The sequence below is a fragment of the Dermacentor albipictus genome, chromosome 9 (assembly GCF_038994185.2).
Source record: "Dermacentor albipictus isolate Rhodes 1998 colony chromosome 9, USDA_Dalb.pri_finalv2, whole genome shotgun sequence".
In the NCBI taxonomy this organism is placed as follows: Eukaryota; Metazoa; Arthropoda; class Arachnida; order Ixodida; family Ixodidae; genus Dermacentor; species Dermacentor albipictus.
The window spans coordinates 9,616,914-9,635,060 of record NC_091829.1 but is presented as its reverse complement, the minus strand read 5'-3'; the positions used below and the strand labels follow the sequence as shown (position 1 = coordinate 9,635,060).

Here is an 18,147-nt window from a genome sequence, read left to right as displayed (position 1 = left end):
CAGCACAGGTTAGGAGGGTGCAAATTTGGGCTAGTTGGTTGGGCATAAATAAACTAACATCACTGAAGCGATGAAAAAAATACTCACCAAAATAAGTGAAAATAATAATAAAGAGCACTTACATCATTATTATTGTTCCTTACTTTGGCGAGTGCTTGTTTCCTCTTAATTCAGTATGTACCCTCCTTGCCAAATGGTATTCTGTCAAACTCTTGGCTATTAAATAGATCAACAATGCAAAAGCTGAACACAGTGTTTCATCCCATCTATTTTTCTTGTGTCCAAGTTCTACTATAACACTGCTAGTTCAATTTAATTTGACAGATCAAAGAACTGATACTGCACAGTTAATTCAAGCTTTGCGAAAGAAGCGCTCCTGTATACCTAGTTAGCTCTCAATACAAGGGAAATGCTCAATAGAATGACATCTTGAGTAAATAAATGAACAAATGAATGAACGATCAAATTTAGTGCAACGTCCCAAAGTAACAGCTAGGCTTCATGAAAACACTATAGTATAGAAGCGGGTATTAATTTTGACCAAGTTCTTTAACATACACTTAAATCTAAGTACATCGTAGTTTTCCTGTCACACCCGCATAAGAAGCAGTTGCCATGCCTAGGAATACACAGCCTCAAGCTCAGCAGTAGAATGCGTAGCCATGTCACTATCAAGGCAAGTCCTACAAAGGCACCTTACTTGCTTGGAAGAGCAGTTCCTTGCCACCTGCACCGCAGGCTTCCAGGTTCACAAAAGCAGCCACCTCCTCTGCCCATTTGTGTTGCGTGATAAAACCGTGTGAACCCTGAAGCAGAGACCACAAAGAAAAAAAAAAATAAGTAAAGAAAATGTGAGGTGTGTTCCGTGCTGTTCAAACATTTTTTTTCTTCTGTTCTGTGTCTTTATTACCTTTTCTGACACTTTATTTTACGGGGTGTTTAGGGAGTGAACAATTGTGCAGCTGTGCAATATACAAAGTTTTCAGTGCCCTGTAAAATAGTTTAATTTGAACTAAGCTTTTAGTCAAACTGCTGTTTGTATGCCAGGGACCGCAAAAACCAAATATAGCAGCTCATGTGGCCGAAAGCTAATCAAAGTATAATAGGAGTTGAATATACCTAAGTCTCAATATCGAAGTCTCACATGTAGTAGCAAACCAACTGCAGCTGTCTTAGAACACAATGTCACCACTGTTACACTGTTTTCACCAGATTTACATGAACTAGTACATTGAACCTTGATATTATGAAGTTGCATCTGACATAACACTACCTTTGTTATATCTGATATTTATTATAAGCATGTATTCTTTACATACATGATATCTGCAATAAACATTCAAGATTTCTTCTTCTTCCTCGGCCTTAGTCCCACTCAGTTGTGGGGTTGGCTCTTGTAGATCACAGTCTCCATTTTTCTCTATCGCGGGCATTGTCATTTTAAATTTACTTTGTTATACCCAATAATTCACAATATCTGTGTTCATTATACCAAGCTTTGATGTACTCAGTTCATATTCGGTTCTGTATAGTCTAGGTATGCTTCATATGTCCAGATATATATTCATTACCAGCAGCTGTATCACAGTTTGCCATTAATCACATCTTATGCAACTCGGGGATTTTCGAACTTGTGGAAATCAAAAGTTTGTAGTCACAAGGAAGACTGACGCAACCAGAGTCGAACACCTTTAATGCATTAGGATTCGCATAATCTTTAGCCCTGCAAGTTCTGCAGAAATTCACAAGGCGGAGAGGCGTTCAGAAATGAGAAGATTGGTATTGACCTGATTGTTGCCTGTAGCTATACATTCTACTTCAAGGTGGATGGCCAACGTCACCTTTCATAAACACATAGACCTACATTGCTATGCAAAAGCAGACATGCTATGACAGACAGTTAGTCTGCTCACAAAAGTCGGACACAATGACATTTATAAAAGACCTGCCATCCCTGACAAGTAGACAGATGAATTGTCTGCTGTCAGATCATTGTGTGCACGTGGCAAGCACTGGCAAAGTGACAAGACCAATTGTCTGCGCAGACACTAGAGGAAGAGACAATGAAACAAATTAAGCACAAACCTGCAGGATGTTCTCTTCTGCCCCATTAAACAGGAAAATGATGGGATGGGGCAGTGGTTCTTTCCTCCTTGAAAGGACGTGAAGGATCTCCAGCATAATGGCACAGCCAATGGAATCATCGCTGGCACCTGAAACGAGTTAATGGAGGACATCTATTAAAAATATATTACTCAAACAGTCTTATTTACAGTGCAGGAAACAGCGTTGCTTCTAACCAGCTGTGCTCAAGCATTCTCAATAAAGTTGTCAAATTTTTAGCAATCTCCACTACTTCGCCATTAACTTTTTCACTACTTCGGAATGGTTTCAATTACCTATAAATTGTCTAGCAAAAAATTTAATTAGAAAGCTAAAACCTTCTTTATTCCCTAGTTTTGGCTCAATTAGAATTATGTTTTCGAAGTGTAGTTCTCATTCCGCCATTACAATAACAAAGATCCTTCAGTTGTCACTTGATAATGGCTCTCAACCTGACCAATGAGAAGTAGAAAATGTGACTTGCACTGCATATATAAGGTAACAACAATTGATTCATGGGGTTTAGCATCCAAAGGAAACACAGAAACTATGAGAGGTGCCATTTATGAGGGCTCCCAATTTATTTTGGTTACCTGAGTTCTTTTAAAATTCATTTTGTTCCCATTAAAATGCAGGTGCCCCAACAGAAACCTGCAACCTCCTGTTCAGCAGCACAGCAGCCCACAGACACTGAGCCTGAGCCAATACGTACGGCACGTTCAGGTAGCAAGCATTCCCTACTCAATAAATGGTTCACTTCAATTTTCTCTAATTTAACACTTTTTTCACATGTTCACAACATGGGTTTCAGGAAACCTAATCATGTGAAACAATTTGTATTGCTCACAAATAATCTAAACATAGTCCTTGACTACAGTTTATTTGCCACATGGTTTTATTTTTTTAAGAATCTTCAAAGGCTTTTGCAAGGTACACCAGAAATTATTACAGTACAAATTGTATTTATTTAACCCTAAATTTCTCACCTGGCTCGAACTTTTTTTACTGAACTCCCATCTACTCCAACATATCAAGGCTCTGGCCTAGCTCATGCTTTTTCTTATCACCATTAACACATTATAGATACCTTAAACCTGTGTTTCATTTAATATATACACTTGTCTGCTGATTACTGCATTATCTCTCACAAAATAGATAAATAAATTGTAATCTTTAAGCCTGCTTTAGAATCCTGTATGGATGAATGAACCATTTTTACTATGTTGCCAGAACAATGGTTAGTTAGACAAATTGAATTAGTTATACTTTATGCTTTTAATACTCCCGCACTTTCTCAGTATGATAAACATAGCTCCCAGAATTATTTTGTTGCTGTTGAATGCTGCTTTTCCCCTCTCTCATGCAGGCATTTTGTTTGAATGTAATTATATATGGTAACCTTCTAAAAATGTCTAACGTCACTCCCCACTCCCACTAGCTGTGCCATTGTTTCGTTGCATGGCTGCAACTTTAATGCAGAATTAAGTGCTACCGCACATAATGTTGTGCCATTGTTTTGTAGCAACAAATCTAAGGCTGCAATGTTAATGCAGAATGAAGTACGTGCTATACCATACGTCATATGCTACAGAATGGCAACATTCCATGCATGCTAATTGCAACTCCTACTTGGCCGCAGAAAAAAAGGGCTGAAAAAGTTTGGTGTTCAGACAACACACTATGACAGTCGCAAAATATATACCAGCAAAATAAAGCTTCATATTCTTTTTTTTCAGCCTAATTGGTGTGAGATAGACATTGGCACAAACAAAACGATGTTGTTTCAGCCAAGTTATTTTCTGGCAAATTTTCTCACGCGTGCATGAAGCATCCTTAATAACATTTAGCCAACAAGGTATATACATATATGCCCAACAGCCCAACATGTCAAATGCACTCATTGACACTGGCAAAACGCGCCCGCACAGAAGCTAATGCTTTAAGTTACTGAAAACACAGGCTTTTATTATCGTACTAGCGTGATACACACACACACACACACACACACACACACACTCACGCGCGCGCGCGCGCACACACACACACACACACACACACACACACACACACGAGGCAACCAGGAAACATGTACGTGGCATATTGCAACAGAGTGACCTTCAACAAAACAGCAGACAGGTGGAAATGTCTCTGCATAAGGTCAAACTCATTATTCATGCTTTATCGAGCCACACCCAGGAACAGGGATTCAGCTCCAATGGTGTTTGATCTACAGCGGACAGGTGGTTCAAAATGCCTTATTGAAGGAGGCTGTACGTGGATATGGTGATAAATCAATGTAAAGTCAGCTTTACCACACTTCCTCACTTTGAGTGTCCTAGCTGTAGCTAGCTAATTCCTTTTGTATTTATGTATGACACGCGGCATGCATATACATGTGATGCTGTGGCAGTTTCGTCGTTCCGTATTTAAACTGTCAACCATCAATTGGCTGTGCGGGCGTGAGCCTGCGCGAGAAAAACAATCGTGACCCGCAATGCTGAAAACAAGAACCGCAACCATCTGCAATTCCGCAGCGCCCAGCCCAGCGCGAGAGCAAGTAGTCCGAGCTAGCTGACCTTCGTAAAGAACAACTATGTAACCAGTTGCGAAACTGTTAGCGTACCACGACTGACCACACATGTCGTACACGACTTTGAGGCATTTATTACTCAAGGTTGCAAAAATGTATTTCCCGCGCCGGCTGGATACGTGTACATGCGCTGCTCCACCACCATAGTTATATGCCACCACTCACTGCGTCAGGTGATTTCGCGCGCGATGTTCGGTCCGGCAAGTGGAGCGGTTCGACTGGTAAAACAAATAACAGAACACTTATTCAACGGTGTTGTTTCCGTTGCAGCAGGTCTGGATTATTTTGTTCATTCGCTTGACCATGTTCAGGACATCCGCCGTTTTCGGCTTTAGTTTATGGTCTCTCAGATGTCGCCGCCGGGGAACTCCGAGAGAGGTAAGTACGATCGAGGATCTCGTCTACCATACTGCCTTGTCTCGTCTAGTACTGCCAGGTTGAGCATTCCTCCGTCAAAGGCGCAAATTGATTGAGCACGCGTTTAAGCACGAAACCAAGAAGTACTGAATGCTAGGCGCGTTAGTATTCCATACTGGTAAAAAATGGCGCGAAATAACAACGGACGAGAAAGAAATACATGAAAGAAAGCACTCGTATCGTTTCTTTTTCGTCCCTTGTTATTTCGAGCTATTTTTAATCAGTACGGAGCCTAGCTAGCTTAAATGGCAAGCCGCTGTTTTCGCTGAGTTGTTCGGGTCTTTTTGATGTAACACATTACGGCATTCGCTCGTTTCCGTGTGGAGTTCCGACTGTTTGAGCGCCCGTGAAGATTAATAATTCGCTTCGGGAACATTACTAGTTTGAGAACGACTGCGGTACAGCATTTGTAGTAGCACCAACGAATATTCTGCCAATTTATTCGTATACATTTTACATACAGCGCCAATTCTGATTTCTTGGATATTCGCGGCAACCGATCTTCCGTGCCCATCGTTTTCCCGCCAAAACGGAACTCTGAGCTAAACTAGGCATATCTTACTCAATATTTTTTTGTTTTTATTAATTTACTTACCTTGAATACTAGTTATATATTGATGTTGACGCAAGTTCTCTCTCTCTCTCTCTCTTTTTTTAATGCAGCTATTTGCATGAATTGAAAGCCACGCACTGTGCGAAGCTTTCTGTGCTGTGTTCGTTCATTGACGATATTTGGCGGTGATGTTCACGGCCTACGACAATCGAGATGCGCTGCTAAATATCACCTCACGTGCACACTTGTGTTTGTCTACGTAGTGCGCAGGACACACAGTGAGACGTGTTTACTCGAGGCGTTGTTGTGCGGCATTGTTCGTAGCCTGCGAGAAAGAACTTTATCACTGTCATTCCCTGGCACGGGCGCATCGCATCGTGGTCGATGTGTTGATTCGCTGGACAGCCGTTCGCATGTCTGGACGCTACGGTGCTTTAGTGCGGCTGCACGCCCTGCGTCAGTGGTCCACATGTACAAATTTGCACGGTGTTCATATTTGAGAAATAGTATGAACGTGCCGCATCACATACCTTGATTTAAAAATTTTTAGTTTGTACGCAACTGTGGCTATGTCTAGCAGTAGTGTTTCTTTTATTGAAAATGCCCCAAATGAAGCATGCTTTCTGACGGCGCTTTTCCCTTCTCCCGCTATTATACTATGTATGCAAGCTGTCATGAGTGAAGAGTGGCTATTTGGCTATGGACCTGTTTCGTCAGGGTGTTGGCTTTATGCATTCTTTGTCCCCTCTTTTAGAGCGTAGCTATTTGGTGCCCTGTTCCTGCGTTGAGGGTCGGCGTGCCTCGGCGTATCCGAACGAACGAGCATAGTGGAGGATGAAATAGCAAATGCGGAGCACAGTGACTGATGAAAAACAGCGAAAGCGCGAGGAGGTAAGCAGAGAAGGCCACCTTGAAGCACCACCAGATGGTGCTCACATCTGCAGAAAAGGACAAAGGGAAGCAGGGACAGGTAGGAGAGAGTGAAAGGGTGATTATCGCTTGCGACTCAAACTTGGCTGGGTGCTCAGACGCAATTGTGGAGAGGCTGAAAGGCGATAAAAGAGTGGCGATAGGGACATTTCCAGGGCGAACACTGGTTTTGCCATGGAGCGAGCAAAAGAAAAGCCCGCGGAAAATGCCCACGTGCGCAACCTTGTCATAGTAGCAGGTGGGCTAAATGACGTCCTAAACAGGAAAGGGACAGGACTAGCCCAGTGCTTGGCGAAGGGGGTGGACAACTTGCGCGAGCTATTCCCTCAGGTGCAGATCGTGGTGTGCGCAGTGCCGGAGGTGCTTGTACGTGACAATCACGTACAAAGAGCCGTAGTGGCTGCTAATGAGGCGTTATGGAAAATGAGCCGAGAGAAAGGCTTCGAGGTTGTCGAAGTAAACAGGGAAATGAGAAGGTGTGGTTGTTTTAAACGAGACAGGATTCACTTCAATGACAGGTTGGCACGAGAAGCGGGCTGGCGACTTGGTGGTTCCGCTGTTGCTTTTTAGGAGGCCCACGGGTGCTCAGGAGGCCAGAGTAGGTAGTAATGAAGAAGGTCCCCTAGGGGAACCTCAGAAGAGCATCGCCGTCGATAACAGAAAAAGGAGGAAATCAAGAAGGAGAGCTCACCATGCAAGAGGCTACATAAACATGCAGGGCGGCAGAAGAAAGGAAAAGTGGGCAGAGATTGAGGAACAGTTAAATAGAGAACAAATAGGGGTGTATGCGGTGAGAGAAACGCGCCTTAGAGACTCAGAAGAGCCGCCAGTGATTGAGAATTATGTATGGGAAGGGTGCAACATAACTAAGTCAGAAAGAAAGGGAAGGGGAGTCTGAATGCTCATCCATCAGGGAGCCAAATGGAAAAGAGTAAATTCAAAATGTCAAGAGCATCTTTGGTTATCAGGTACAATGAGTGGTAAAAAAAACGTGGCTGGGCGTTGCGTATTTGTGGACCGGAAATAATTGCACAGAGAAAAATAAAGAGCTGGTGGAATGCATAAGCGCTGATATTAAGAGTTTTGGGAATGGTGCTGAAATTATCCTATTAGGTGACGTGAATGCCCACATACAGAATTTAGATGGCTATACCGACAACGGGAAGTCAGTGCTAGACCTTTGTGAGCAACATAACCTCATTATCTTGAATACAGGGCGTAAGTGTGAAGGGCAGATCACGTGGGAAGTGGGAAACTGGTAATCAACCATCGATTACTGTCTGATGACAGAAGGAATTAATGATAAGTTGAGAGAAATTGTCATTGACGAGGAATTGTATAGCAGCATAGGGAGTGACCAACAACGTATCATTTTGGAAATGGGATACGTAGTTGGGAAAGAGAGCAAGGGGCGCAACATAGCCAATCCAAATTTGAATGCTGAAGACATAACAAATATAGTCACAAGAGTCGAGCAAGAACTTGGCAAATGGCCAAGTAAAGAGTGGGAATATAGTGAGCTCTTAAGTGTAACAAAGACGGAAATACGGAAGGAGAAACAACATGTTCGTTGGAGAGGAAAAAAGAAACCGAAAAGCTAGTGGAACAGGGAGATACGAGAAGCGATTGCCGAACGACAGAAAGCATCCCGAAAGCACAGGCAGGCAATGAAGGCGCAGTTGCCGCAGGATAAAGTGGCCAGTAAATAGGAAAAATACCGGGAGAAAAAGTCTATGGTTCAAATACTGGTGCAAGCAAAGATAAAAGATGAAAGTGAACGTCGGTTGTCAGAAATATGTGAGGAAAAGAAAGCGGCACCTAGAATATTTTGAAACCACATGAAATTATTAGGCAAAAAGTCAACAGCAATACAACAACATATCCTAGACAAAGATGGAAACAGTCTGTAAGGAGAAGCGGCAATAAATTGCATCCGAAAAATAACAGCCAAATCTTTCCAAGGCAATGCCGAGGCTGTATTTGAAGAAAAAAAGAGCATGAAAGAGACCCAGGTGGAAAAGGAGCTGGTGCCAACAAATTTCAACTGGAAGAAAGCAGAAGAGAAAATTCCGAAGCGCACAGGCACAGGGCTACACGAGCTTCCTGTTAGGTTGATTAATAAACTAGGACCAAAAAGTAAGGAAGCTCTGGTAAAAGTAGTGGAAAAAACTTTAAAAGATAGACGAATAGCAGACAGTTGGCGACAAAGTAGAGCGAATTTATTTATAGATACTGCGATCTTTTACAAGATGTTAGCAGGGTGGGAACATACAAGTACATTCACAAAAACATACAGTTTAAGCAATCATGCCAACGCTTGAATTCAAAAATGGCAAAAGGACAAAATGCATGGAAAAAAGAGCAAATAAAGTATGTGCGGTTGAGTCATGAGTACAGGTGCGCCTGAAAACAGGATAAAGAATTTTCTGTAACGACTTTATCAGGAAGTTTATTCCAATCAACTATTGTTCTTGTAAAATAAGAGTATTTGAAGCAGTTGTTGTGCGGTGTTAACGGGGTTACTGCTAGGGAGTGTTTATGACGAGTAGCATAACCAGTTAAAGGTGTTAAGATGTGTGAGGTATCAATATAGTAGTGGCCATTCATTAGTTGAAAAAAGAATTTTAATCGGGAGACACGATTTTGTTCTGTAATCGAAGAGAAGCCACTACGTTTAAGGAGATCTGTTATAGATGTTCGACCGTAAGAATTGTAGATGAATCGGACAGCTTTCTTTTGAATTCTTTCTAATTTCTCAATATTTGTTTTTGTGTAGGGGTCCCAAATGATTATTGCATATTCTAAAGTAGGACGAACTATTGTATTATATGCCATGAGGCGGACAGTTGGTGTGGAGAATTTACGCGACCGTCTGAGGGTGAACAATTTGCGAAGACAATTAGCCATTACAGTGTCAGTATGTTTTGACCAGGAAAGATTGTGGGATATGTGTACACAGAGATATTTATAGTGAGATACTTCGGAGATATAAGTGTTCTGGGCAAAATAGTGGAAGAGAAGAGGCTTTTTTCTTAGTGTAATTCTCATAAAGATGGTTTTTTCATAGTTAATAGTCATTTGCCATTGATGGCACCATGCAACTATTTTGCCAAAGTCACTATTTAACCTCATTTGATCTTGAGGTGAGTCAATTTCATCATATAGTACACAGTCATCCGCGTAAAGTTTAATTTTTACAGATAGATTATTGCCAATGTCATTTATATAAAGCAAAAATAAAAGAGGACCTAGTATGGATCCCTGTGGAACGCCAGGGGCAACAGGTAATGTGTTGGAGGAAGTCTGGTTTATTTTAACGTATTGGAAACGGTTGGTTAGGTACGCCTGTATCCATTTGAATAACTTATCATTTCTAATTACAAAACTTAATTTGTGAAGTAATTTGCTGTGGGCTACTTTGTCGAATGCTTTACTGAAATCCATGAATATAGCGTCGGTTTGTTTTCTATTATTTATTGTGTTGGCGAAATCGTGGATTATTTCTGCTAACTGAGCGGTTAACTAATGCTCGTATTTAATTTATAAACGTAAGGGGGAGAAAGATAGAATTCACTCGTATAGACTGTTGACCATTACATCGGTAGTATACAGGCTAACAATGCAGGCAATCAAATTAAAGCTTCAAGCATGGGCAGAGAATAATGGAATTTTGGGAGAATTTCAGTATGGCTTCAGAATAGGTAGGCGTTTAGATGATAACTTATTTGTTCTTACTCCGTGTACTGAAATATCAAAAGTAGAAAGCAGACCGTTATATGTGGCCGTTTTAGACATTACAGGAGCCTATGACAACGTAGACCACAACATTTTGTGGAATATTCTGGAAGGCGAAGGCTTAGGTGACGATTGTCTACAGCTTTTGAGAGAGATTTACCTAGAAAAAACCGTTTGCGTTGAATGGGAAGGGATGAGGGGCGAGGAGAAAGTTCACATGAACAAGGGAATGAGGCAGGGGTGCCCTTCATCCCTGCTGCTGTTTATGATGTACATGGTGAGGATGGAGAGGGCTCTAGAAGGAAGTAATATCGGTTTTAATCTTATACAAACAGGCGGGTACAGTAGTAGAGCAGCAGCTTCCAAGTTTATTTTATGCGGACGATATTGTGTTGCTAGCTAACAAGCAAAGTGATTTGCAACATCTGGCTAATATCTGTGGACAGGAAGGCAACAATTTAGGTTTGAAATTTAGCGTTAGAAAATCAGGTGTTACGGTATTCAATGAAAACAGTGAACAGACAGTGGCGATACATGGCCAGGAAATACCTTGGGTAGCAGAGCATAAATACCTTGATATATGGATAAACGAAGGCAATAGATATATGGAAACACAGGAAAAAACCATAACAGTGAAGGGGAAGAGAAATGCAGCCATAATGAAGCACAGAGCACTATGGGGACACAATAGGTACGGGGTGCTCCGGGGTATGTAGAAAGGTGTAATGGTTCCAGGCCTTACTTTTGGAAATGCGGTCGTTTGCTTTAGTTCAGGGGTACAATTAGGACTCGATGTGAGCCAAAGGTCACTGGGTCGCCTCGCATTGGGTGCTCATGGGAAGACTACAAATGAAGCTGTGCAGGGTGATATGGGCTGGACTAGTTTTGAAGTGAGGGAAGCTTGCAGTAATATTGAGTATGAAGAACGACTGAGGAGTATGGAAGAAAGTAAATGGGCTGGGAGAGTGTTGTGGTATCTGTACAGGAAAAACATAGATTCACAGTGGAGCAAAAGAACTAGGAAGCTTACCAGCATGTATGTGGCCTGTAGGGTAGGCAACACAGCAACAAAGAACGTCAAGCGGAAAGTCAGAGAGGCCGAAATAATCTCATGGGTGGCGGCAATGGAAATGAAACCTGCCATGAGTAACTACTTAAGAGGAAAAAACGAAATCAGGAGAGAAACAATTTACGATAACTCAAAGGGAAGCTCATTACTTTTCGAAGCAAGATCGGGATGCCTTAGAACATGTACATATGAAGTGAGATATAAGAAGGAAGAAGAAGCATGTGCTTGCTGCGGTAAAGCTAGGGAAACTATGGAGCATGTTTTATTAGAATGTGAAGACGCCTACCCAGCGGTCGATTTAGGCACCACTGGCCTCCTTGAAGCCCTTGGGTTCAGAGAGAGCAGTGGTAAAGCAAACATGTCCGCAATAGAGATTAGTAAGAGGTGATTGGAGGATTGGTGGAATAAGAGTAGGGAAACAACAAAAAACGGAGACGTACAAAAGCACAGTTCGCAATATGGGATCAGAAAATTTGGTTGTGGGAGTTCATAGTGTTTTTTCTTTCTTTTTTTTTATTGTTTAACCTAGGTAGGACATTAGACAGTATAGTAACAAGAGCTTGGTAATGCAACCCACCGCCCCGTTCCAAAGGGGATGCTTATAACATACATCCATCCATCCATCCATCCATCCATCCATCATGCTCATTGGAAAAGAAGAAAAAAATGGAAAAGCTGGTGGAACACTGAGATATGGGAAGTAATTGCCGAACGACAGAAAGCATAACGAGAGCACAGGCAGGCAAAAAAAGCACAGTTCTCGCAGGAAATAGCCAGAAAATGGGAAATATACCAGGAGAAAAAAAAATCTATGGTGCAGATACTGATTCAAGCAAACATAAAAGGTGAAAGTGAACGTTGATTGTCAGAAATACGTGGGAAAAAGAAGGCCTCACCTAGAACATTTGGAACCACTTTAACTTATTTAGCAGGAAGTCTGGAATGATACAACATATCTTAGACAAAGATAGAAACGAAATGGAAGGGGACGTGACATTAAATTAGGTCCAAAAAATAACGGCCGAATCTTTACAAAGCAATGACAAGGTTGTATCTGAGGCAAAAACAGCATGAAACAGAATAGATAGAAAAGGAGCTGGTGCTGACTAATGTCAAATGGAAGAAAGCTGAAGAGAAAATTCCTAAGCGCAAGGTTAGAGGAGGTTCCTGTTAGGCTGATTAATGAACTAGGACCAAAAAGTAAGGAAGCTCTTTTGAAAGCCGTAGAAAAAAACCTTAAAAGATAGACAAATACCAGACAGTTGGCAACAAGGTAGAATGAATTTAATTTATAAGGGTAAATAGAAAAACAGTATTCACTAGTATAGACCGTTGACCACATCGGTAATGTACAGGTTAGAAATGCAGGCGATTAAATTAAAGCGTCAAGCATGGGCAGAAAATAATGGCATATCGGGAGAACTTCAGAATGGCTTCAAAATCAGTAGGCATCTGTATGATAACTTATTTGCCCTTACTCAGTGTATTGAAATCGCCAGAGTAGAAAGGAGACTGTTATGTGTGGCTTTTTTAAACATTACAGGAGTGTGCGTCAACGTAGACCACAACATTTGCGGGAAATTCTGGAAAGGGAAGGTTTAGCGATGATTGCATACAGCTTTTAAGAGAAGTGATTTACCTAGAAAATATAATGTTTGCGTTGAATGGGAAGGGATGAGGAGTGAGGCGAAAATTGATAACAAGGGACTGAGGTAGGGGTGCCCTTTATCCCCACTGCTGCTTATTATGTACACGGCAAGAACGGAAAGGGTGCTAGAGCAAAGAAATATTGAGTTTAATCTCTCATACAAACACGTGGGCACAGTAGTAGAGCAGCAGCTTCCTGTTTTTTTTTTATACAGATGGCATTGTGTTGCCAGCTGACAAGCAGAGTGATATGCAACGTCTGGCTAATATCTGTGGACAGGAAAGCGAGAATTTAGTTCTGAAGTTTAGCGTTAGAAAATCAAGTGTCATGGTATTCAATGAAAGTAGTGGACGGACAGTGTTAATGCAGGGCCAGGAAATACCTCGGGTAAAAGAATATAAATAACTTGCTATATGGATAAACGAAGGCAATAGATATATGGAAACACAGCAGAAAACAATAACAGCAAATGGGAAAAGAAATGCGGCCATAATGAAACACAGAGCGCTATGGGGATACAATAAGCATGATGTGCTCGGCGGTATGTGGAAAGGTGTAATGGTTCCAGGACTTACATTTGGAAATGCGGTTGCTTGCTTGAAGTCAGGGGTACAATCAGGAATCGATGGCAACCAAAGGTTAGTGGGATGACTTGCATTGGGCGCTCACGGGAAAACTACAAATTAAGCTGTGAAAGATGGTATGGGCTAGACAACTTTTGAAGTGAGGGAAGCTCACAGTAAAATAGGTTGTGAAGAACGACTGAGTAACAGGGCAGAAAGTAAATTCGCTGGGAGAGTGTGCAGGTATTTGTACAGAAAAAAACACTGATTCACAGTGGAGGAAAACAACTCGCTAGGGAGTTTACCAGCAAACATGCGACCGGTATGGTGACCAACATGGCAACAAATAAGGTCAAGCAGAAAGTCAAAGAGGTTAAGAGGCCTGCTCTGAGGAACTGCAAAGGAAAAAACAGTATCAGGAAAGAAACAATTTATGATAACTCAAAAGGAAGCTCATTACTTTTCGAAGTGAGATCAGGATGTCTTAGAACATGCACATATAAAGCGAAATACAAGGATGAAGAAGCAAGTGCTTGCTGCAGTAAAGCTAGGAAGTCTATGCTGCATGCTTTATTAGAATGTGAAGATATCTTCTCAGCGGTCGATTTAGGCACCTCTGGCCTCTTTGAAGCCCTTGGGTTCAGTGAGAGCAGGAGGGGGAAAGTAAACATGTCTGCAATAGATATTAGTAAGAGGTGATTGGAATATTGGTGGAAGAAAAGTAGGGAAACAACAAACAGTGGAGACATACAAGAACAAAGTTCACAATATGGGTTCAGAAAGTTTGATGGGAATTCTTTGAGTTTCTTTTTCACATTATTTTCTTTTTAATTTTTTAACATAGGTAGGACATTAGGCAATAACAAGAGCTTGGTGGCACAACCCACCGCCCCATTCCAAAGGGGACGCCCATAGCATCCATCCACCCTGCACCTGAGAAGCCCGAGAAATTAAAATTTAGCTTTCATTGTAAAAAAGCTGAAGAAAATGTCTCTAATAACACGGCTGTAGGACCCGATGAAATCCCAATACAGCTAATTAAACACCTCAGTCCAAAGAGCAAGGCATTGCTAACTAATGCCATAAAACAAATGATTAGAACAAAGAAAGTTCCGTTTGGATGGCAGGAAAGCAAGATGAACCTCATCTGCAAAGGCAAAGGTAATAAGGATAAGATGAGCTTGTAAAGGCCAGGTACAGTAACGTCAGTGATATATAGACTGGCAATGTAAGCCATAAAATTTAAACTATCGTAGTGGGTGAAGAAAAATGATGTACCGGGGGAACTGCAAAATGGTTTCAGGCCAGGCAGATGCTTAGAGGATATGTTTGTACTAACTTAGTAGATAGAGATTTCAGTATCTCAGAATAGACTTTTATCGATAACATTTCTAGATATTTAAGGAGCCTATGACAATGGAGACGGGGAATTGTTATGGGATATTCTTAAGCACGAAGGCATAGAGGACGACTTTGTGAAGCTGCTAAGGGAGATATACCTATAGAGACAACCAAGTACTAGTTGTATGGGTACCATCTGGGTATCCACCTGGCCACCGGTGCCTTCAGAACAAGCCCTTTTGAGAGTTTATACAATGAATCAAATGAGTTGCCCTTCACCTACAAATAACATAGCAGTTTTACATATTTCCTCAGAGTACAGTCTAACCTATGACATCCTCGCTACACATGCATTAATGATATGGCATGTGCTGCACTATTCCATAATCGACTCTCAGTAAGAGAGCCTTCGTCAATGCGAGTCAGAAAACTTAGTGATGAAATGGGTGTCCCAATCCTCGAACATAGCCTAATGGTACCAGTAAAGCTGTTACTGCTGTGATAATAGCAAACCATTGAATGTGACATGTCATTTGTAGGTGTTACAAAATACGCCCCAGATGCGCACATACATAGGCACTTTAAAGAGCTCCAGTCAACGTACACCTGCCCAGAGTTTTATACAGATGCTTCAAAGTTGCAAGCCGGCGTTTCTTATACGGCTGCTGAATCATCATTTTCGAAATCTGACGTTCTACATCCTGAAACCAGTATCTCCACGGTAGAGGCCTGTGCAGTACTGCCGGCTACTAAACACATTAAGAAAACAAAGCTCCCAGTCCATTATATTCACCGATTCCTTGAGCGTCATCAAAACTTTACAATAGTTACAAAAACAGAAGAACCCTGTAATAAACAACATCTATTCATTGCTCTGCAATACGTATGCATCTAACCAACAGGTTGTAATATATTGGATGCCTGAGCACAGTTGCATAGAGGGTAACAAGCTTGCAGATAAAATGGCAACGTTCACAGCAGCAAAACCTAGAAATCCATCCGCACCTGTTCCTGCCACAGATTTGAAGCCATTCCTATGCAGAAAACTCAAGAGCTATTGGTAACATTTGTGGGATCAGTAAACATTGAATAAGCTCCATGTAATTAAGCCACTTTTATGGAACTGGCCATAATAAAATCGTGACGATGTGATGTTCTCTTCTGCCGCCTCATAACAGGGCCTACATGTGGTACACATTCATCCTTTTAACTGGCATTGAACCTTCCCACTGTGGCAGATAATGCGAATGGCTGACCGTACTCCATGTCCTGCTGGAGTGCCGGGAAGCAGAAGCAGAATGAAGGAGGCATTTTCCTTTGGTATGCAAACAATATATCCCCTTACATCAGACACTGTTTCTTGGCCCAGAACCTGTTTGAAAGCAAGGCAGTGCTTAACTTCCTACATGATGTTGCGCTGCATGTTATTTTAGATAGATTCATAGCCTTCTGTCTGTCTAGAGGGTACTGCTGCGAGCATCCCGTTTTCTAGAGCACATGCCTCCAGACCCTTGTGCTCAAGGGTCTTGGTGAGGCGGTAGTGCTAGTGAAACTTACACATTTTTCTGTGTTACTTCATTTTAGAATATATTTTGAAAAAGTAAACGGATACTGACTAAAAATTATACGGTTTAAGAAAAAAAACAGAAAGCTTCAATATGTTTCGGCTTCCGTATGGAAGCCTTGTTCACAAAAAAGTGGCTCGACGATGTGAGCTTATGTTCGTTCTAGCATGTGACCAAGGTGCCTAGCATTCGCTGGTGGAAGATTGCCATAATTTCTGTTTAGCAGGTTTTTTCTTTAGTCTGGACAAGAAGAAATTCCAAATACTGATGGGAACACCACTTTATTTTGCGACTATGCTTGCCTTGTCCCAGTCAACCTCATGATTAGGAGTTTCCACATGTTCCATGAGTGCGTTGGGCACAACATTCTTCTTTCTGACATCATTCATATGGTCTTTCAGCTGTCTTTCAAAGCTTTGGCTCTCGCTAGCATAAACATAGTCACAATATGCGCAGAGAATTGACAGTCTGCACAGGCTCATGTATCTTATGGTCATCGGCCAGGTCACTTGTCCTTGACATTATTTTATTATTTGCATATTTTACGTACCTTACAGGGAATAATTTAGGCCTCTATAAAGCTTTGCTACATCTGACACATCATTTAGTGCATCATCGACTTCCTCACACCATTTCTTGGCACTCTTTGCCGATCCCTGGCCCTTGTGCAAATACAACCTAGACATCAAGTTGTATGGGAAGGTCAAAAAGGTGGAAGTGGTAGGAATTCATCAAGGACTGAAGCAAGGATGTCCTCTGTCTCCTTTGTGTTCACACTTAGGTTAAGGGCATAGAAAGACAACCGAAAGAAAGCAAATTAGGGTTTGATTTATGCTATGTGCGCAATAGAAAAATGGTGCAACAGAAGCTCCCTGAACTGATGTATGCGGACTGCATAGTGCTATTGGCAGACAATAAAAGAGATTTACAGACACTTGCGAATATCTGTGGTAACGCAGCGACATGTATAGACCTTATGTTTAGCTTAGAGAAATAGGGAATTATGATTTTTAATGTAATAGTTCTGCGGAAACTCGCAAGGTGGAGAGAATTAACAAAGGGAAAATGAGACATCCACCCAAACGTACTTAAGTGCCACAAACCAAACCCATACAGGTTCCTCGAAAGGAAAGCTTCGCAGTTGAAGAAAAATTGGTCCGCAGAACTATTACGTCAAACTTGCCTTTGCTTCTGAGTTGATAAATTCGACTTGCCTGCAATCTGCTAACTGCCTGGTTAGCTCAGATGGTAGAGCGGCTGCCTTGGAAAGGTGGTGGTCCTGCATTCGAGTCCCGGACCACTACGAATTTTTCTTCAACTGCGAAGCTTGCCTTTCGAGGAACCCATGTGGGTTTCCTTCGTAGCAACTTAACTACGTTTGGGTGGATGTCTCATTTTCCCTTTATTAATGATTTTTAATGAAGAGACGAGTAATTATGTGGTGTCATTTCAACAGCAAGTCATACCCATATTCAAGCAATATAAGTACCTCGGCATATACCTAAACTATGGAAAGACTTACTCAAGCACCTACTAAAAGAATCTGAAATTAAAGGGCAAGCATAATGCTGCAATAACGAAACACAGCACTGTGGGGCCACAATAAGTACTGAGATGGTACGTGGAATCTGGT

General features: G+C 41.6%; 2 protein-coding genes across 5 annotated transcripts in view; one reads left to right on the top strand and one right to left on the bottom strand.

Moving 5' to 3' along the window:
* LOC139049853 (endoplasmic reticulum metallopeptidase 1-like) overlaps nt 1-18,147 on the bottom strand; it is a 60,406-nt gene that overhangs the window by 30,939 nt on the left and 11,320 nt on the right. Inside the window, exons 2-3 of the mRNA XM_070525682.1 lie at nt 2,086-2,213; nt 701-806 (exon numbers count right to left, since the gene is read on the bottom strand). Coding sequence (XP_070381783.1) covers nt 701-806; nt 2,086-2,213 — 234 coding nt within the window. The remainder of the gene's footprint in view (nt 1-700; nt 807-2,085; nt 2,214-18,147) is intronic.
* The window catches only part of LOC139049852 (inactive phospholipase C-like protein 1), a 345,846-nt gene continuing 332,563 nt past the window's right edge, over nt 4,865-18,147 (top strand). For all 4 annotated transcript variants that reach the window (XM_070525679.1, XM_070525680.1, XM_070525677.1 and 1 more), the window contains exon 1: nt 4,865-5,071. The gene's annotated coding sequence lies outside the window, so the exon portion shown is untranslated. The remainder of the gene's footprint in view (nt 5,072-18,147) is intronic.